General features: G+C 55.5%; 1 protein-coding gene across 6 annotated transcripts in view; it reads right to left on the bottom strand.

Moving 5' to 3' along the window:
- Positions 1–22026, bottom strand: part of GLI2 (GLI family zinc finger 2) — a 250116-nt gene that overhangs the window by 4915 nt on the left and 223175 nt on the right. For all 6 annotated transcript variants that reach the window (XM_046659498.1, XM_046659500.1, XM_046659501.1 and 3 more), the window contains 8 exons: positions 17872–18073; positions 16347–16560; positions 14879–15001; positions 11533–11667; positions 7494–7643; positions 3682–3846; positions 2040–2321; positions 121–457 (listed from right to left, as the gene is read on the bottom strand). In XM_046659498.1, coding sequence (XP_046515454.1) covers positions 121–457; positions 2040–2321; positions 3682–3846; positions 7494–7643; positions 11533–11667; positions 14879–15001; positions 16347–16560; positions 17872–18073 — 1608 coding nt within the window. The remainder of the gene's footprint in view (positions 1–120; positions 458–2039; positions 2322–3681; positions 3847–7493; positions 7644–11532; positions 11668–14878; positions 15002–16346; positions 16561–17871; positions 18074–22026) is intronic.

Below are 22026 nucleotides of genomic sequence, written 5' to 3'. Positions count from 1 at the left end.
TGAGATCTGTCCTACTGTGGGGATCCAGGGAGACGTACTGTGCTCGTTGGAGGTGAACCTGGTGGGCGCTGCCCCAGGCTCTCTCTCACCCCTGCCCACATGCCCAAGGCCTCAACTCACCACTTCCCGGGAGGGGAGGCAGCTTGGTGTTCCGGGCATGTGGAGCCGGCCCGGCCCATGAGCAGGAGTCCTTGAGTGACTTGAGCTTCTCCTTCTTGAGCTGCTCCAACCGGTGCATGGCGGCCATATGTTTGCGCAGCTGCAGGCCACCCGCGGAGGGAGTGGCCAGGGCTGAGGCGTCGGCCCCTGGGGGCGTGTCATCCAGAGCTGTCAGGTCTCCCAGGCTCCCAGGCCCTGTCCCCGGCATCTCCACGCCACTGTCATTGTTGGGGGCACTGCCCAGGGGAGAGGGCTCGCTGCTGCAGGACGACTGGGCCCCGGGGCTGGACTGACACAGCTGCAGGGGGCGTGGTGAGAAGGTACAGCCTCAGAGGGTGCAAGAACCCACCTGGCCCTACACCCATGCCTGCACACACACCGCATCCTTGCACACCCAGGGGCAGGAAGGAAGCTGCCACGAGGAGGTGCTTTCGAAGCATCGCTTCTTTGAAGCTTGGCTTCCCCAACTCTAAGAGGGACCTGAACTGCCTCTGGGACAGGGTTAGTGGAGAGATGGAAAGCATCTGGCACGCAAAAGGCACCCAGTGACTGTCAGCCCTCATTCCCGGTGCTCCTAAGCTCCCCCAGCGGGGGTCTGGCCAGAGCTCTGCCTGTTGAGCTTTTCGTATGTGGACACTCTGAAGCTGTGCCCCGTGGAGGCTGCCACAGCCGCATGAAGTTGACATGAATGGGAGAATTAAGCATTCCCAAAAGAGCGATGTGCTGCACGACGAAGCAGGGAACGCTGAGAGGCTGCGAATGTGGGGTCTTCTCAACAGACCAGAGACAGGCTGTTGGAAGGGAAAGGATGACCCAGGAGGGCAGAACTGCTGAATGATGACCCCAAACCAGCCCTCCCTCTGGGTCGGGGTGGAGTCGCGCAGAGAGCCCGTGGTGCATGTGTACAGAGCAGGGCTCCACAGAACCTGGGCTACCTCCACTGTGACCTGGGGTTTGAGCCCAAATGAGGCTCACCTCATTGGGTGGAGCAGACGTGGCACCCCTGGGCTCATTCCTAGGCTGAAAGCCCCAAATTCAGGACCTCTCCTGGGGAAGCTGCAGTGCTCCCTCCTGCCTGTGGCACCACCCACATTCACCCTCTTGGCGCTCAAGGCCCCCTGTAGGTCGGTCCTTCTCTCCTCTGCAGCCTGAACTCGCACCTCCACAGCCCTGTCCCTCCTGCAGGCTTGGACCCCACCGCTCACTCCTGCACCTGCCGGCTTGGCTCCTGCTGCCAGCCTTTCCCTGCTCCGATGCTCCCACCTGCAGTGCCTGCCGTCTACCTATCCAAACCGACCTGCCCGGGCCCAGGAGGGGCCTGGCCTGACAGGTCAGTGTCCGCCCAGGCAGCCCAACCCACCCTCGCACAGGCCAGCCCGCCCTCACCACCCCGGCTTCTCCGCTCACCTCAGTACCGTCTATCCTTAGGGGAGGTACAGTCAGGAGAAAGAGGCGGAGACAAAGAACAGGTGGTTAGAACAAAAGAAGTGGAGGCCAGAGGGGCGAGGACGCAGAGACAGGACAGAGGGAGGGGCCGGCTGCGGCACTCGGCTGCTAGTTGGAAAGGCAGATGCCAGGGACCACCCCCGCCCCCTTGCAGACTGACCACAAGGTGAGGCGGGCATTCCCATCGCCCACAGCCTGCCCAGCAGAATGGGACCTGGCACAAGACAGGTTCTGTGTGAAGCTCAAGGGGGTGAAAGGAGGAAAGTTGAGCTGGAGAGGAGAGACATTATCATGTGCTTAGAGGGGGGAGCCCGGGGCGCAGCCCACAGCTGTAGTTGGGGCTCTGGGCCCCCGAGGGCCCTCGTGCCAGCTGGGCTTGGCCTCCTGGGAGGTGGAGGGCGTGGATGGGGCCTCTGCTGCCCAGCTCTGCTTACCCCGGAGCTCTCCGTCTTGATGGCCTTGACGTGCATGCAGTCCTCCACAGCCTGGCTGGTGCTGCTGGCCTCGGCACTCTCCTCGGAGCCCTGGCCACCAGGCTCAGTGCTGGCCTCATTGTCCCCATTCTCCTTGAGCAGGGGGGCGCGGAGGTGCACGTCATTGCGTTGCTTCTTGGTGACATGGGCATCTGGGCCGTGGACCGTTTTCACATGCTTCCGGAGAGAGCTGGGGTCCGTGTATCGCTTGGTGCAGCCTGGGATCTTGCAAATGTAGGGTTTCTGGGAAGAGAAGCAGGCCTGCATCATGGACGGGATACGAAGACAGCCTCTGAAGGGGGCACTGCCCATTCTCTCGCAGCCATGCCCGATGCTCTGGCAGAGCCTGGCCAGCACAGCGGGGAGGTGCTCGACCTATTTGCAGCCAGTGCCCTCTGGATGGAGCCGCTCCCCCCGAGGCCTGCAGGAGCCCAGCCCTGCCCCGCCTGCCTGCCACCTTCCCCTGAAGGTAAGCATGTGGTCCAGGAACTCCCGCCACAATCTGGGGACACGGATCAGACACTGTGGAGGGATGAGGGACAGAGTCTGGTGTGGTCACTGTGCTGCCTCCCCTGTAACGAGGGCGCTGGGATTTTTATATCAGAAGCAAGTGTATGATCTCCTTAAAGCTGTGAGACAGCGCTAGGACTCTCTGCTGAAGACAGGTTCAGAGAGGCAAAGAGATGGGCTCAAAGTCACCCAGAAAACCCAGGCTTTCTGAACCTCATCCTGAGCTGAAACACACACACACTCACATCCACATACAGACACACACCCTGAAACCCACATACATACATGCACACACACGTATACACACATGCTCACACAGCTACGTGCACACTCACGTGCAGACACACACTTCCACTGACACACACTCAGTATATACACACATACACATGTGCAGATACACATGTACAGGCACACTCATACACACACACAAAGATGCATGCACACACCCACATGATACATCCACATGTACATGCACACCCACATACATACACATGCTGATACACACCCATACACGTGCATACACATAATTGCTAATACACATACGTACACCTCTCCAAGGCTAGCTCTTGTCTGTAGAGACTATGGGCTGCATATACATTTGGGAAATCCTCTAATTTCTTATAAGCCTTGGGGCAAGTCCCTTTGGGTCTAAAATGTAAGCTTTTAGAAACCTTCTTTCCTGAGCCTACCTGACTGACAGCAATTGAGTGGCTGGGTTGGGACCAGGACAGCAGACAGCACAGGCTCCTGCCCGACTTCCCTCCCTGGGTTCTCTCAGCCCTGCTGGGGGCTCTGGCTCCCTGGGGAGACAAAGGCTGCTCTGTGCCCCATCGGCGGGGGGGCTGACAGCTACGCCAGGCCCAGGTAGCACTGGTGGCTAGAGCATGTCATTGCCAGCTGCCCAGGCCACAGGGGCAGGGGCCTGCTGATGCGTCCTGAGCTCAGACAGCCAGTTGTTGTGGGGGGGCGGGGAGTGGGACCTGGCACCTGGCTACCGAATGGCCTACAGATGTCGAGAAGCCATGGGGTGATACATTCATGCACGTGTCAGCAGGGCCCCTGCACAAGCCTGGTGCACACCCAGCCAAGGTACCTCGTTGGAGTGGGTGCGGTTCTGGTGCTTGGCACGGTCTGAGGCGTTGGAGAAGGCCTTGTTGCAACCCTCGTGCTCACACACGTACGGCTTCTCCCCAGTGTGGGACCGCAGGTGTGTCTTCAGGTTCTCCAGGCGAGAGTAGGCCTTCGAGCAGCCCTCGAACTGGGGAGAGGCGGGTTCGGTCAGTGAGGGCTCCTGGATCCAACGCAGGGAGCCTGCCTCCTCCCCAGACCCCTCCTCCACTCCACCCCAACGGTGCGCCCAGGAGTCTGTATTTTAACATTGACATTTACCTTCCTTTCTGATTATAAAACTGACATATGGCAATTCTAGAAAACTTGGAAAGGACTGAAAAGTACAAAGAAGGAAATGAAAACCATTGGCTGCCCAGGGACAGCCACTGCTGACATCCAGGCAGGTCTCCTGGTGGCTTTGTATTTCACCCCCACACGATTTTTTAAACCCAAATTGCGAAGATAGCAATTATTTAGTTATGTATTCTGCTTGTTAAAGTTAACAGCACATTGTGAGAATCTTCCCATATCATTAAAAACTCTTAGAAAATATTATCTTTAACTGTTTCCCAATGCCACACCCTGATTAGAACTTTCCTGTGTGTTAACATGGGCTGAGAAGAAAATCGAGAGACCTCCACGTCCTTGAGTGAGCTGGCCACCCTCACCCTCGCTCTCGCCATGCTGGTCTCCTTTCAGTCTTTTGACTCCACTCAGTTCTTCCCGGCAAGGGGCCTTTGCACACACAGTCCTCTCTGGCTGGAACCTCGCCCCTGTTCCCACTCCGGCCCTGGCCTGGCTCCCTCCCTCAGTCTTTTAGGTCATCTGTTCTGAGAGCATTTCCCTGATATTCTTAATCATAACAGTCCACCCTTTTTCATTTATATTCCCTAACACAATTGGTGATGAGCTTAACCACGTTGTCATCTGGCCTTCCCACTAGGATATATGCTCCATGAGAGCAGGTACCTTCTAAGCCTCGTTCATTTCTGTGCTCCTATCATTTAGTGCCTGACAAAAAGAAACATTTTCAGCACTCAAGAAACATTTTTGGGAAGGAAGGAAGGAAGAAAGGAGGGAGCAAGAGAGAGAGGCAGGGAGGGTAGAAGGAAGGAAGGGTCATTGCAGGAAGCTGCACCTCTTCCAAAGATACTGCAGGTGCACCCACTATCTGTGAAAATGGCCCTCAGGAGGCTATGGAGACCCAGCAGGAGCTGGCTCACTCGTCACATCCTCCCCTCTATTCCTGAACGATCTGACTGAGCGCACTTGGCTCCAAATGCCTTTATCTGTTTCCACCATGTACAGCCCATATCAGAGAGATAGGGTTGCTACCACTCGCTCGGAGGGCTATGTTCAGAACTTGCTGCAAAGGACCAAGGGAGCCAAAACAATCTTGAAGGACAAATTTGGAGGCCTGACACTTGCCAATTTCAAAACTTACTACAAAACCACAATAATCAAGACTGTGTGTGGTACTCCCATGAGGGCAGATGTAGAGATCAATGGAACAGAACTGAGAGTTCAGAATTAAACTTGTACATGAAGGGTCAACTGATTTTGGATAAAGAGGCCAAGACGATTTGGTGGGAGAAAGAGCAGTTTCTTCAACAAGGGGATTGAGAGAACTGCATAACCACAGGCAAAAGAATGAAGTTGGCCCTTACCTCACACCATAGATGAAAATGAACTCAAAATAGATCAAAGACCTAAATGCAGGAGCTACCCTATAAAATTATATACGTATTTTATATTTACATAAATAGAACTATGTATTTGCAAACTATAAAAAACTCTCTGAAGCGGGGCTGGCCCAGTGGCGCAGCAGTTAGGTACACACATTCTGCTTCGGCGGCCTGGGGTTCACCGGTCCGGATCCCAGGTGCAGACATGGCACTGCTTGGCACGCCATGCTCTGGTAGGCGTCCCACATATAAAGTAGAGGAAGATGGGCATGGATATTAGCTCAGGGCCAATCTTCCTCAGCAAAAAGAGGAGGATTGGCGGCAGATGTTAGCTCAGGGCTAATCTTCCTCAAAAAAAAAAAAAACAAACAAACAAGTCTCTGAAGAAAACATAGGGGTAAATCTTTGTGACCTTGGATTAGGCAATGGTTTCTTACATAGGACACCACAAGTACAAGCAATTAAAAAATTGGACTTCACCAAAATTAAAAACTTTTGTGCTTCAAAGGAAACCATCAAGAAAATGAAAAGACAACCCACAGAATAGGAGAAAACATTTGCAAACCATATATTTGATAAGGGTCTAGTAAAACTATTAAAATTCAACAATAAAATAACTAATAACTCAAAAATGGGCAAAAGATTTGAGCAGACATTTCTCCGAAGATTACAAATGGCCAATAAGCACATGAAAAGATGCTCAGCATCATCAGTCATTAGGGAAATGCTAGTCAAAACCATAATGAGATGCCACTTCACACCCACTAGGAGGACTATAGTCGAAAGATAGTAACACGTGTTGGTGAGGATGTGGAGAAACTGGAACCCTCCCACCTGGCTGGGGGGAATGCAGAATGTGCTGACTTTTGGGAAAACAGTCTGGCAGGTCCTCAAAAGTTAAATAGAGAGTTACCATATGACCCAGCAACTCCACTCCTAGGTATATACATAAGAGAATTGAAGACACATGTCCACACATGATGTACCTGAATGTTCACAGCAGCATTATTCATAATAGCCAAAAAGGGAAGACAATGCAAATATCTGTCAACTGATGATGGATAAAACCCCCATGTGCTGGCCATACAATGGAGTATCATTTAGCCATAAAAAGAAAGGAAGTGCTGATATGTGCTACAACATGGATGAATCTTGAAAACATGCTAAGTGAACAAAGCCGGGCACATTGTAGATTCCATTTTCATGAACTGACCAGAACAAGCAAATTCCTAGAGAGAGGAAGAAGACCAGTGGTTGTCAGGGGCTGGGGAGAGGGGAGAACGGAAAGGGACTGCTAACACAGGGTTTCCTTTTGGGGTGAGGAAGGTGTTCCTGAATTAGCTAGTGGTGATGGCTGCATGACTTTGTGGACATACTAAAAATCACTGAACCGTGCATTTTTTAAAAAGGGCAACTTGATGGTATGTGAATTTTATCTCAATTAAAAAAATAATGAAAGTTAGCATATTTCATTGAATCCTGGACACCACCGATTTTAAGGCAGCTTGATTTCAGAGATATTAAAACGAGAACAAAATATATGTCTTGGAATCTATGAAGGATGGTAAGTCACAAGGAGGCGTTCCCAGACGCTTCAGCGGCGGCCCCACCACTGCATCACTGGGCCACAGCCCCTTGAAGAAGGAGTAATTGTCTGTGCTAAAGGCTCACCAATTACACTCACAAATCCTCTGGCCTCCATAAGGCAGACTGTCCAGAAGGTCTCATCTTTGTGTTCACTTTTTTTTTAACTTAACCAATGTGATTTTTAACCCATCATTGCTCACGCTGTGAATGACTATGAAGCTTTCCTCTGTGCAGGGAACAGACTGCAGAGTGCCTCCAAGCTCGGGGTCATCCAGCCAAGTGAACTGCGGGGGTAGAGCTGTGCCTCGGGGCCCATGGTCACACGGACACAACCATACAGACACAACCACAGGGACACCGGCACACCCCCACCGCAGTTACAAGATGCACGCCCCGAGAAAGAGTAAATCAAAGGTCTGGGGCAGCAGGCAGTGAGGGGTCTCAAGGACCCAAGACAGGCAGAAGGCCCTCAGGGAGGCACAGACGCTGCAGTGAGGAAGGACCGTGCCCGGGCGCCACTCACCGTGCACTTGTGGGGCTTCTCGCCCGTGTGCCGGCGCATGTGCACCACCAGCATGTACTGCGCCTTGAAGGGCTTCTGCTCCCGCGTGCAGGCCTGCCAGCGGCACACGAACTCCTTCTTCTCCCCGTGGATGTGTTCGTTGTTGATGTGCTGTCGGGAACAAGCCATGGAGCGGGGTGAGCCCAGCCACCCAACACCCAGGTCCCACCTAGGATGTGCAGACCACCCACTCCACAGACCACCCCAACCTACTATGTGTACACCCCCACCTACTATGTGCACACCACCCACCCAACAAGACCACCACCGACATGCCAGGCCACACCTCATGAGTTAGCCTTAGCTGCCATTAAATGAAGATGTACTACGTGTGACTTGTCTCGGCTGCATTTTCCAGTTAGTCATCAAAGGGACCATCAATGATGGTCAAGGGCATCCTGCTCATGCCAGGCCGGGCTCCAGGCTCTGGTCTATGGGGAATTAGTGGTTACGACGATGCTCCTGGGCTGCAAACAGTAGGCACTAATTAACTGCAGCGAGGCAGACGTGCACACAGTGGGTACATGAGAAGCCTCTCCTGAGCTTGCCTCCATTGTTCTAGAGATTCTTAAATAAAATTTTATTACAATGGGAACATAAATGCATCCTCATCTCTATGTTTGACAGTAACCCATGGGATGATGGCTTTGTCTCCTTTTCACAAAGGCCCAAATTGTTAAGTTTCCCGCCCAGGACCCAGGCGATGAGTGTGGGTAGAGCTAGATTCTGACCCTGACGCTGGGCTCTGGGCACAGTGTGACGCTGCCCCGGGACAAACGGCCCAGGAGAGTCAGGCAGGACAGCCAGAGACAGTGCACCCGAACCTGCAGCACGGCCTTCTCAGGGCGGCGGGCGTCTCGGGCAAAGCTGGGCAGCGCAGAGCGAGAGGGCTTCCCTGGAGGAGCGGTCCTCAGACCCACCCCGCCAGCACCGCCCTGGGCCAGGAGGGTGGGCTCACTTTTCTTGATTTCCGCAGTCCTGCACCCACACCTTCTGGCCTCTGCCCCGGGACCATCACCCGTGTGCCCCCGGGGTAGTTTCTCCTGTGATGTGGAGCAGTGGGCCACCGAGGCTTTCCATCACCCGTGACAGAGCAAGCTGCCCTGGGCGGCCGCTCTGGATGTCAGTCACTTGCTTTGATGATTTAAGTGAAGGCTGCAGTCCTCACTGGAGCAGGGGTATTACTGCCTCTGCGCTTGGGATGTGCTAGTATGTGTGTGGGGCCTCAGCACCTTTGTGACCCATAATCCTTTGGGCTGCTTATTTATCTGGAGAATGGGAACACGTGGTATTAGTCACTCACATGGTAGCATGAATAAGTATACTGCTCCTCCTGCTTCCACTCCCACTGGGGCTTCTCTCTAAAGGCCACCAGGAGCCTCCTTGAGCCCATCAAGGTTGCCTCCCTGTCCTGCCTGAATTGGGGGTCAGGCTGGGCTTGCTTCCCCGCAGGGAGCTGGGGAGGGTGGAACACTCAGGTCTTGGAGGCCCCGCTCTCTCCCTGCTCCAGCCTCATTCCGTCTTCTCTCTGTTCTCAGCTCCCTCTCCCAGCCATCACTTCCTCCCACCCACCCCTCCCACAACCTCCGGACCCCCATAGTCCAGTGCAGCAGCCACTCGCCACTTGTGGCTCTTGAACCCTTGATATGTGGCAGCTCCCAACTGGGATGGGCTGTAAGTGTGAACTACACACCTATTTCAAAGACTGAGAGTGAAAAAAAGGGATGTAACGTATCTCAACAATTTTGTTTTATATGATTACATGTCAAAATGATAATATTTTAGATATATTGGGTTAAATACAATATATTATTGCAATTCATTTCATCTGTTTCCTTTGACTCTTGTTTTTGTGTGTTCCTATGTATAAGAAAATTCCATGCACGGCTGGCGTTTGTGGTTTGTGGGTCTTTCTCCCAGGCAGTGCCCCTGTAGATCTTTGCAACCTACACTGCTGTCCACGAGCTGGGCATTGGGGCACTGGCAGCCCGCACCCTGTAGGACAGGAAGCCGCGGCCTCACGCCCCGAGTATCAGGCCCAACTGTCATGCATACAAATGCCAACGCTGGAGCAAGTAACATCTACAGCGCTTTGAACTTCCAGGGAAATCTTATCATATTAGCCTCACTCTCCATTTTTAAAGTCTTTCAAATGAAAGAAATGCACCCTGACAATGCCTTTCATTTTTGTCTCACTGGTTTACTTAGCAACAAATTGTTAATAATCGACTGGGGGCTCCCATTCGCCCGTGTGCTGCCACCATCCATCTTCTCAGGGAGCAGAGAGAAAGACAGAGCTGGGCAGAGGGGTGGCTCCCCTCTCTCACAGGAGCCCGCTCTTTCCAGCGCCAGGTGGAGGCGACCACGCACGGCCACAGGGACAGTCCTGGGCACAGATGGGAGCCTGCAGCTGAAGCCCTCCTCCCCAGGTCTGGACCCCTCTGCCTTTCCTTGGGGAAATTTCCTCCCTGCTCTTTGGGGCCGACCCACTCATCACTGAGCTCGTCTTTCACCTCATCTCCCCCCTTTGCCTGGGCCCTCTCCCGGCCCCAGAGGCTGTGCCCTTTCTCTTCCTTCAGTCTGATCCCATCCGTCCTACGACTCACAGCTCCAGCGGGCCCTTCTCCATCTCAGACTTGTTCCCCCAAACAGGTGGCACAGGTTGAAAAATTATGTTCAAGTTCCAGAAGGGATTAGATAAGACCCTGCTTCACAGGTCCTATGTCAGCTGTTATGGGTTTGCTGGGAAATTCTGGTCTTCTGCTGAGAATTTGGGGAGAAAAACACAAACACAAGAGAAACCTACAGTATTTGAGAGCAAGTCACAAGAATGGAGGAAGCAGAGGGAGGGGGCGGTGTTCTAAATGATGAGTTCACAGAGCTGGGGAGCAGCAACTCCTTCTGGATGGCTTCTGGGTGTGAACTGTGTGTGAGTGTGTGTGTGTGTGCGTGTCTGTGTATCTCCTCTACTACTCTACCAGCAAGTGAGCTGTTAGTTAAGTGGGGGTTCATCTTTACAGATACTCATTCACCAAGTATGCGTTGGGACGGGGGGCTTTTCTAGATGGAGAAGAGAGCTGCTCAGGGCTGGGCGGGGAACAGGGAGGAGGAGGCAGGAGGGAGCTCCCACGGACGGAACGCTGCCATCTAAGTATTGACACGTGGGATCATCCTCAGTCTCCACCCGCTGCAGGGTAGGCCTCACCTCCCGGCACAGGGGAGGAAACTGAGGCTCACGGAGGTTTTAAGTCACTAGCTCAGGACCACTCGGCAAGCTGCGGGGGGAGCCAAGTTTGAAGCCAGGAGCCTCCCGTGCTGAGCCCCTGCTCCCCCCACTGCACAAATTAGCCCCCGACTGCCACCCTAATGGATGCTGCTGTAGAAGGGTTTAGAGGGTGGATCAAGAGGCATACCCTGAAGACCACACCTAGCTCCGTGGTCTTCTCTGGTCTCCTGATCTGTCAGTACCCAGGAGCCCCCTCTTTGATACAGGTGTAAACACCTTTTGGCACCTGTGTATACTGGGTCTCTGTGAATGGTCTCCAAGAGGAAATGACCAACTCTTTCCTATTGGGAGAAACTTCTTTCAGGTTCGGGTTTGATATTATCTTTGGATGCTGGCTGGTTTAAGTCATCTTATTTCCCTCTTTGCATTGGTTGCTAGGAAGCTCAGAAAAAAAGATTTATATGTGAACCATAGCTCAGGGCCCTTGGTTTTTCATACAAACTTGACTCTTGGCTTCATTTTCTTGTTCCTTTCCCCCTAGTTTTCTCATTTACTTAATTTTGTTTCAATCTCTCATATTGGTAACCCCCCTTTTAGAAACAAGCAGGGCACAGATACATAATCATGCCTTCCACGTGTAAAAGATGTGGCCCCAGCACCTCCTGGAGCCTCCTCCTCCAGCCCCTTCTCTCCGACATAGGGCTTGGAAGGCGCAAGGCCCTGTGTGGCCTGGCTCTATCCACAGTGGGCAGGTGGCCGGGGCTCGACGCTTACATGCACCAGCTGCTCCTGCGTGTCGTACTCCCTGCTGCAGTCTTCCCAGTGACAGCTCGTCTCGTAGACGGCCACCTCGGCCTCCTGCTTACAGTCGTCCCTGTCCAGGTCGTCCTTGAGGTCAGCCAGCTGCTCCTGCGGGGGGCAGAGCACACCCACGTGAGCCACGTCCAGACACCTGGCCCTGAGGAAATGTCGCTATTAGCCCCCTGAGGTCTGTGCAAACACTTTGGGCTCGTACAGGTGTGGACACACACACACACACCCCCGCTCACCAGCAGTCTCAGCCCCCTTCCTCAATTCGGCTCCCAGCCATCGCTCTTCCTGTCACACAGCCGTCCTGGGGCCCCTCCCGCCTCTCTAACGTGTCCCGTCACATCCTGGGTCAACTGACATGGCAAGAACAGGAGAAAGGAGGGCAGGGACTTTTGCTTATGTGGTTTGGTTTGCTCTGGGGGGAGCAGTGTGGCCCCACAGACTCAGGGGTGAGGGCATTTTTATTTATAGGGTGTCCGGGGTCTGCTCCTGCCTGGAGGCAAGAGAAAACCCGACATGGCCCTGGCTTGGCCCTTCAGATCTCTCTCATACTGTCCCTTCCTCCCAGGGGGACACAGCACGCCTGGCTTCACACCCAGGAGAGTGCTGAGGATGCTAAAGGCCCTGCAGAGGCTCCCAGCATCACGCCCCCCTGCAGTGACCCTCAAAGGGGTGCGTTTGTATTCTCATCTCATAGCAGGGAAAACAGGGAGCAGTCGACTCACCCTCCCCAGAACGCAGAGTGAGCTTGTGGCAGCCTGGATCTGGGCTCGAGTCTCCCGACCACGACGGGGCCCACATGCACCCATTTCAAGGAAGCCCAGGAAAGACCCTGGAGGTAGTCTCTACCTGACCACAGGTGCCTGAAATCCCTTTCAAAGAGGACACAGACTCTTAATCCCAAATTAGCAGAGACTAAGAAAAAAACTCACGGGGCTGCCACGCCCCAGCTGATGCTAACGCAGAGCCGGCCAGGGGCAGCCTCTGAGCAGGGGACATGAGGACAGGCTGGGAGGTACCAGGAGCTGGGGCAAGGGAGAGGCACAGGTGCCCCAGGTTGGGAGGAATGCCCAGCGAGGACCTCCAGAGAATGTCAGGGACTCCCCAGTATTCCACGGGCCTGCTAGGCAGACGGGGAGCAAAGCTGAGCCAAGAGGCAGATGTCAGAATGACTTGCTTTACATTTCAAACTACCTACCAAACAGCAGGAAAGTTCTGTCCTTCAAAAGAGCCTCTGGGGGAAGCATTTATTGTGAAAGGGGGACAACCTCTCCCCACAGTGAAGAGCCCCAGCGCCCACAATCTCTGAGACTCAGAGACGCGGAGGCTGCGGCTCCCACATCGGCCTCACTCCTAACACTGAGTCCATCTCTAGGAGCGCAGAAATCGGCCTCCCGTCTCCCCACGGCCGGCTGCAGACTCACAGCCCTGACCACTTCCCATTGGAGCTGCAAAGGGCTCCTCCAGGAGGGGCTTCTGGCTGTTGCTCAGAGTACTTTTCTATTAACCACGTGTTCCGAAAAGGAAAATGATGACATCTGCGAACCAAGGCCACAGGCAGCATGGGGTCACATTAAAAGGAAGGGGCCAGAGTGCTCTGCCCTGAAGTTTTAGCAATGGGAGATCTGGGGGACCGGGGGCCTCCTAATGCCCACTCTGCACTTTCAGAAAAACTGGAGCTAGACTTATTTCCATAAGCTGCATGCTCTGTTTATTTCAAAGAAGACTGGAAGAAGCTGCCACATTGACGTGTGAGAGGAGGATGGCACAGAGGCGGTGGGCACACGTGGGCCTCCAGACGGAGCCAGGCATCATCGCTACCCACGATTTTCAGAGCTTAAGCAGAGACAGGATTCATTACACTGCATTTTCTGCCAAAGGAAAGCATGGCCATCACCCTGCAAATGAGTCAGGGAGCAAGTGAGTCAGGTCACTGAATCAGGACACTGAGTGACACGGTGACAACCTCCTCATGATAAACAGCTTTCCTTCCACTGACACGAGTGAGGAGCCAAGCTGGGCATGAAGAAGGGCTGTGTGTGGCCCCTTTGGGCTGGAGGGGATGGGCCAGGGGGCCTGCAGGTGCTCAGCGCCGGCCTCCCCTCCCTGTCCTTGCTGCCCCCACATGCTTATCTCCCCTGGCTGTGCGCCCTTCTCATCCATTTCCACAGCCCTCAACGATGGCCGGCCTCCTGGAGAGCATGCATCATACTGAGATGCTTTGGTGTCAGGGAGGGGAGAGGAATTTGTCACCAGCCCTCTGTTTGCCTGACAATAACAGGACCCAATATTTCATAAAAATTAAGTGCCTAGAGCATGCCCGATGGTTTACAGGTTTGATAAAGGATGGTCCAGCAGATGTAGGGGAGACGGGGACAGGAGGCCCCGAGCATCCTTGGTGTCAAAGCTGGTGATTCCATAGTAACAGATGGGGCCCAGAGAGAGGCGGGAGGCTTGCCTGCAAGGTCGGCACACACACTGCGCCCTTCCCATGACAGGCCTCTGCTCCAACAGCTGGGACTGCCTGCCTGCAATCTGCAGTGTGGAATAAGTGGCAGGATGGTGAAAGGGACCTGCATAAGGGCCTCAGCCCTGCAACAGGCCCACCCCAGGATCTGGGCTGCTCTGCCCCTCGCCTTCCTGCCAGGAATCATCTCCCCTTCCCTCCCTTCCCACACCACTCACTCCCTCAAATGCATCGAGTCATTAGAAAAGACTATTTCACAGCTACTGAGCACCAGGCCCCACGCAAACCCTGGTGATGTGGAGCCAAGTCAAGCACTTGTCCCAAACGCCACCTCTCCAAAGCTTACGGCGCAGTGCTGGAGACAGACCCAGTGACCCAGAGGCTAGGAGGGGTGTCTGGGCTAATGTGAGCCCTATTATCCAGGAGGGTCAGGCAAGGCTGGAGTGGCGGCGAAGGGGACAAAGCAGGGGATGAAGTTCCAGGGAGAGAGGGCAGCTGGACAGGGGCCTGAGCCATTTGGAGACGGGAGCAACTCAGTTTGTCCGGGGCTTGTGCCGCATGAGGGTGAGGAACAGGGCGAGAGACGATGCAGCCCCAGACACTCACTCATTCAGCAGGTGTCTGATGAGCAGGTAGCAGGTGCAGGCTGTTGGGGACCCAGCTCTGGTCCTCCAGGAGCTCCCATTGCACCCACCCTGCCCTCTCTAGTTCACTCATTTGCTCATCCATGCAGGCAGCCACCTACTCAGCCATTCGCCAACAGGGTTGCCGCCCCAAGTCAGCTGACCCAGAGGAGACAAGGCCTGGCCCAGCCCGAGGCCACCAGCACAGCCAGCGGGTTACCTGCGTCAGGGTCAACGGGGAGGCTGGTCGCAGGCCCTCGGCTTCCGTCTTGACCTTGCTGCGCTTGTGAATGACGATGGGGTTGACGGTGCTGCTCACGGCTGACTCGCTGCTTGGCTTGTTCTGAGGGAGGGTGAACAGGGGAGCCCGTCACACAGGGGCAGGGCGGGGACACCTCAAATTCCGTCTAGGCTTTACCTTTGGGACCCTCCCCACACAGACCATCTGGGCCAACCCTGCGGTTTGAAGTTTCAGAAACCAAGTGCCCCCAGCTCAGTCCTTCGCCCAGGGGCACGGCCAGGAGAGGGCCCAGAGCTCAGCCTGCCAGCACCTGCCTCCCCACCATGCAGCCCCACTTCCACTCCCATGACTTGAGGGAAATGGAACAGAGACCCTCTCTTTGGGAAGTGCTGGGTGCCCTCGTTCCTGTCCCAACAGCCTCAACTTCTTGGCCCTCCAGAGCAGGGGTAGCTCTGGGTCTGAGGAGAACAGGACCAGCCGGCCCAGGGAGCAGGCGAGGAGAGCCTGGAGCTGCAGTGTCAGGCAATGTGACAACAGCCGACAGCCACTGTCTGGAGAGAGGTGCCAGGTGACCGCCTGGCGCCCTGAGCTGGAGGGAGAGGACGTCCTGGAAGAGGGCTGCTTCCAGACTGTGTGGTGTCTCGTCTTCCTCACCAGCACGTGCTCACATCTAGGTCTGCCTTGCCAGGTAGGTGGCCCAGGGGTTGCTTCATCTCAAGAATTGTCATTGTGAGTGCTAACAGGTTCCGCGTCGACCTGGGGCTCTGTGCTCACAGAAGCTCGAGTACATGCACGATGACCCCATGCAGGTGGCAGGGCCCCCTTTGCAGACTCAGGTCGAGAGGTGAAGAGACTTGCCACTTTCAGGCAAGTCAGGGTCAAAAACATGGTCTAACTGATTCCAAAGCCTGTGCCCTTTCCTCTTTCTGGTACTGGCTCTCTAACTCCACTTCCTCATCTGCAAAACAGGACTTGACTCGCTCACCACATACTGATGGCACCCAGTGTGTGCCAGGCACTGGGCAGGCATGCCCACACATGTCAAGGGCCTGTTGGAAAGGTCAAATAAGATGGCCTTTGGTAAACTCAGGCTCTAAAACTAAATTGCACAGTATTATTTATTATCCATTAATCCATTTCAAATGCTGTGCACGGACTGCCTATACTATGCCAGATTCCATGAATTCTGGGGTTTCTCTAACTACTTGTTACATTCACTGGATGGGAAATGGCAGAACTGAGGCTGGGCACCCGCCTGTGGTAAGCGAGGACAGTGTTAGGGCCGAGCCCCGGTCTCCTGATGCAGCCCGAGGCCCTTTGGATCACACAGCCTCTGCCCACCGGCCAGATCTGTGCCAAGTTCCTCCACAAGTTCCCGGCAGGAACAGTCCTCGAGGGGTCCAGATGAGCACCTGGGGGCCCACCCTCTGCTCTTGCACCCCCATACCTGGCTGGCGTCACTCAGACAGTTGCTGCTGCTGCTGAGCTGGGTGGGCGTGGCATTGATGGAGGCGAGGGCCATGGGCTGCTGGGCCAGGAAGGTGGGCGAGGGCTGGATCAGGGGCGGTGTGTGTCCGAAGGCCGAGCCCAGGCTCCTCTGCTGGCTCAGGATCTGCTGGTAGGCCACCGGGTTGAGGGGGTGGGGGAAGGTAAAGGCTGGGCTGCAAAGAAGAGCAGACAAGGTCACGGAGCAGCCTTTGTTCCTGGCAGACCGGCCCTCAGGATCTGCCAGGTTCCATCTTGCCCCCACATCCTGGCCCTTCACGCCTGAGAGGCAGCTCTGCGTCACTGCTCCTGACTATCTGAATCCCATTCAGCCCCAAAGCTAGTTCGAATGCCCCCTTGTCCAGGAAGTGTGGCCCGAGCCGTCCAGCTCACACCAGCCTCTCTCCTCCGTAACTTCTACTGCACTTCTAGGCCCTACCATGCCACTTGCATATGAGCCACCCTCTCCAGAACAGGATCCTGAGGAAATAAGGGTGACCTCTGAGGCTAAGCCATAAATACACTGTGGCTTCCTCTTTGCTCTCTCTCGGATCACTTGCTCTGGGGCCGGGGGGAGGGGAAGCCAGCTGCCATGTTGTGAGGATGCTCAAGCAGCCCTGTGGAGATGCTCCCGCAGGAGAAACTAAAGCTCCTGCCAACAGCCGTGTGAGTGAGCCAACTTGGAAACAGATCCCAGGCCTGGTCAAGTCTCCAGGTGACCACGGCCCTGGCTGACATCTTGACTGCAGCCTCATGGACGCAGGGCTAAGCCAGTCTCACCGTCCTGGCCCTCAGACATGGTGTGAGAGAATAAATGCTTATCGTTGTTTTAAACTGCTAAGTTTGGGAGTAACTTGTCATACAGCAAAAGATAACTAACATCCTTGTTATCACTTCTATCTCTGGGTCCCCGGGCCGAGCTCTCCTGACATTCCTAACGCCTCCTGGCCCTTCAGGAGGGTCGGGGAAGAACATGTCTTCAGTCAAGTTGGTTGGGGTCTCAGTCCTTAGAGCAGTCAAGGGCTGCACAGGGGGGACTAAGGTGTCCATGAGGTTGGCTGTGCCACGCCGTGACCACAGTGGGGGCCTGCTGCCAGCCCAGAGACTTGTGTGGCCCAAGTCCGTGTCATGCCTCCTGTGGCCCCCGCTGCTGGTCAACGGCCTGGCTGCTCCAGGACACCTGCTGAAATACCAGGAAAGTCACCTTTGATTTCATGGTTGAACCTTTTGTGACAGGCCTGGTAAATACTACTCCTCACATCAGAAATTGTGTTTGGAGGATAAATAGCAAGCACATGAAGACGTTCTCAATGTTGGCACATTTCAACTTCACCATTATTGGTTTTTGAATTCAGGAAAAACTTGCAAGCATGCTGATTCCCAAATGCAACAACTCCCGTCTTCTCGGATTGAAAGCGCGGACCCTCCCCACTTGGCGCCCAGCCCAGCTCCCAATCCCCAACCCCCTGCTGGAGGGCCAGGCTCACCTCAGGGCGCCCGCCGACAGGTGCCCGTAGGAGCCACTGGCCGCTGAGCTGCTGCGCGAGTTGTTGATGTAGGCCACCAGCGAGTTGGGCGAGGTCCGGATCATCCGCTGCAGGTCGAGGCTGGCGTCCGAGAGCGGGGAGATGGACAGCGCACGCTTGCGGCTGAGACGGGGCGTCACCCGCGGGCTGGAGAAACGTGACACTGCGGAACACCCGACCCAAGGCCTGTCAGCATCACCACGGTGTTTGTAGGGGGGATGAAAAGGGGGCGGGTGACTGGAAGGCAGGGGACAGGAAGAGCCTGTAAGGATGGTCTAATGGGAATCGCAGCTTGGCCACTTTCCAGCTGCAGGCTCTTGGGCGAGGAACGGAGCCTCTCTCAGCCTCATTTACTCATCTCTTAAATGGGACTGATCCACACAAGGTGTGGGCAGGATTCAGGAAGCACAGGGCAGGTGCTTGAGCAAGTGGATATGAGCCTTGAACACACGACAGCAGCTTTACCATCAGGTATGCAGACACCAGGGCTGGGCCCAGCAATGCTGACAGCACAGCACACGAGCCCTAAGCTTGGTGGCCTCTCCCAAAGGGAACCCACCTGCGAAGCCAGCAGTAGGTCAAGTAATAGGCCATGGCCAGCGCCCAAAGCCCCCTCTGCCCCTTCTGGACCCACCCCGAGGGCAGCCACTATCCTGGCTTCCAACACTCAGCTTAGTGTTGCGAGTTTTGAGCATTTTCCTGGTATGCAAATAGAATTATAAATACTCTTTCTTATCCAGCTTCTTTGATCCAACATTATCGGTTTGTGAGATTTCTCCATGCCGTTGAGTGTGGCAATAACTGGCCCTTTTTAATTTGCTGTAGAGAATTCCACCGGGTGGCTACTCCATGGGGAGGACCGTGAAAGGAGTTAAGTGTTCCAAGGTCACGGATCATGCTGCAACTAGGATCACCCCAGATGCCCCTTCTTAGGGCACTTGCCAAGCCCCCAGACTCCTAGCACAATGCCTGGGCCTTTGGCTGGTTCTCTGGGGCCTGCTGGGGAGGCTGCCGATGGGGTGGGGAGGCTGCCGATGGGGTGGGGAGGCGGTGGGAGCAGCAGTGAGAGGCAGCTTGGCCACACACAGATGACTCTCCAACTCTGAGCCCTTTCAGTCCTGGAGTCGCCTGAGGCTTGGAAAGCCTGTTGCCTTAAACACACGCGCATACACCCCGCCCCCAACATGCACACACACACACACACACACACAAGCACACCACCCCACATGCACACATACGTACACCCCACACACATGTACCCCCCTACATGCACTCATGCACACACACTGCACCCGCCTATCTGACGGCCCCTTGGACATGCTCTCAGCCCTCCCCGACTCATACATATGGATCCGTGGGAGCGGGAGAGGGCCTGCCCCAGACCGGGCTCCCTGCGCCCAGGGCCACGGGCTCTCCCGCCATGGCTCCAGACTGCTCCTCCCCACGGTCCCTCCTCCCTGATCAGGGCTCCAGGTCTTTCCTCTGGACAAACAGTGGCCTCGAAATGGTCTCACGACATCACCGGACAACTCCCCACAGGCCAAGGTTTCTGCCTTGTCCAGACCCTCCCTGAGCCCCCGCTTCCTCTTTGTAACAGGGTCTACTGGTGCCGACCTCCACGGCTGTGGTGAGGAGTAATTCGGTGACGTGTGGGACATGCCTTGCACACAGCCATGGCACATAAACGCTCGGCTGGGACCCTGCATTTCTGGACACCTGCATGGAAAAGGGTCTCCCCGGGCCCCGCTGGCCCTGCCCAGCCGTCCTCCCGTCAGTGGCCCCCGGATTCCCCTTGGGCTTGGGGTGTTGCCTGTAAATAACTCTAGCGGCTGCTCAAACACCCCCCCCCACTATACACAGTCCAGCCCAGCCCACCTCCGTGCCTGTGCTGGCTGTTCCTGGGCTCGTGATACCCGCTTTTCTCCCTTCTGCCTGCTCAGACCTGCTCAGGGCTCATAGGTCCCCCTCCTCCAGGGAGATGGCAGGCTGTTCTGGCCACAGCGTTGTTGTGTTGGTGCCTTGTCTCCACAGCTGCAAGGAGCACCGAGGGCAGAAGTGATGGCCTGTGAATCTCTTGAGCCCCGATCCCCAGTACCAGCCAGCCCCTGAGAAAGCTCGGGTCATATCTGGCCTGTGTGACTCCAGAGCCACCTGGGATCCATCTACTGCTGGGCCCTGAGGGGTCAACCACCTCTGGCCCTCCCCAGCCCTCCACTCTGGGCTGGCAAACCTGGGAAGCCCTGGGAAGGCCCTTTACCGCTGCGCTACCAGAGAGACATCTCTCTGAGGCTGTGGAGAGGAGAGGGGAGGCCCCAGAATCCTCGGGCTGGAAGGGGATTTCAGGGTTTTCTCTGCTAACCGTCTTCTCCGTGGATGAGAGGCCCTGGGTACAGGGACAGAGACCTGGGCTGGACCAGCAGCCGTGTCGGGTAGGGTGAGGGTGCACACAGGCTGCCTTGGGCTGGTGCCACAGGTCAGCTGCGTGGCCTGGGGCAAATCGCTTAACCGATGGGAGACCGAGAACCTTCGTCAATAACCTGAGCATAAAAACTGATCCCCTGCCAGGGTGGGTGGTCGTGCTCCTACAGGATGACAGACGCTGAGGGGGTCTGTGCACTCGGAAATGCCCTACAACTGTGGTGCCCGGGTGACCGTATACTTTGTTCTCAACAAGAAGGATGAAGTGCTCTTACGCAAGCACCCAGGTGGAGGAAAATCTGAGCTACTCAGAGTATCCTTGTCCTTGAACATCCTCGTCAGCTGAAGTTGTTGTATTTGGCTGACTGTTTATTCTGTTGGGTTCTGAGGCCAGAGGTTCATGCATCATTCAGCAAGCAGAGCTACGGTGGGTACACAGAAGGCGCTTCATAGATGCTTTTGGGGATGCAGGCTCACTCAGCTCACAGAGGACCCCAGGAGTGTGACCAGCACCCAGGCCAGCAGGGGACGCACTCGGACAATGCCACCTTTCTGCTGTGGCAGGAAGGATCCCAGGCCGCATGCCTAGGGGCAGAAGGTGCCTGACCATGTGCTGCCTCAGAGGGGCCCCACGGCGCAGGCCCACGCCCCAGTGGGCACTGAGGCTGCGCCATAAATACAACCGCCCTCTCAATGAGCGAGCGGACGACAAACAGACGCACCCTGGGGGTCAGCAACTAGAGAAGGTGCATGTCCTTTTGGTGTGGTATTCGATAAGCACCTGCCTCTGAACTCTGGAGTGACTAATAACCCAGTGACAGTGCTATTTAGTGACATTTAGAGCCAGAGTCTCAACTGACAGCTACCACCACCCTCAGAGACGCAAACCCAGCTTTGCAGATGAGAAAACCAGGCGGGGGGAGGGGAGGGACTTGCTCAAGGGCGGGATTTGAACCCAGGTCCGCAGGGGCCCTGATGTGTGGCTTTTCTGGGCCCTCAGAGTCCTCGAGTCTATCTTCAGAGAGGCAGGGAGAGGTGGGGCCAGGAAGACGCTCTCTCATCACAGCTTTTCACTCCCCACTCTGTGCCCCCCAAACCTTTCCAAAGCTTCCCACTGCTATTAGGAAAAAGGCCCAAATCCTCAGCATGGTTTGGTAGCCCTGTGGCCCCTGTCCACATCTCCAGGTTCATCCTGCCCTCGTGCCCTGCTCTGCTCCTTCCAGCTCCCCCGCATGTCCCCCACCCTCCTGCACAGGGCCTTTGCACATACAGCTTCCTCTGTCTACAGTGCTCTTCCCTCCTCTCTGTGCTCAGATCTCAGCCAGATCATCACCTTCTGGGAAACCATGCCTGACCTCCTCGATCTGGGCAGGTCCCATGGCATGCTCTCCAGCGCTGCGGTCCCCTCTCTCCAAACAGGTGTCCCACTGTGAGTGCGCATCCACCTGTGTGGCTAGCCAGTCAGTTCTGTCTCTCCCACCTTCAGGAATAAGGGACTTGGGTCTTTTCGCCTCACCATTGTATCCCAACCCTCGAATACGGCTGGCTCGGTGGTGAGGCCAAGGTGGGAGATGCTCAGTGCTGAGCAACCAGCGCAGGCGCGGGGCGGTGAGGGAGGCAGAACCACAGGCCCCGAAAGTCCGCATCGCGTGAACGCCCTGCAGTGGCTGGGGACTGTTCCAAGTACTTTAAAGTATT

Source organism: Equus quagga, chromosome 4 (genome assembly GCF_021613505.1).
Source record: "Equus quagga isolate Etosha38 chromosome 4, UCLA_HA_Equagga_1.0, whole genome shotgun sequence".
NCBI lineage: Eukaryota > Metazoa > Chordata > Mammalia > Perissodactyla > Equidae > Equus > Equus quagga.
The sequence above is the reverse complement of the archived record's forward strand: the minus strand, read 5'-3'. Positions and strand labels throughout refer to the sequence as shown.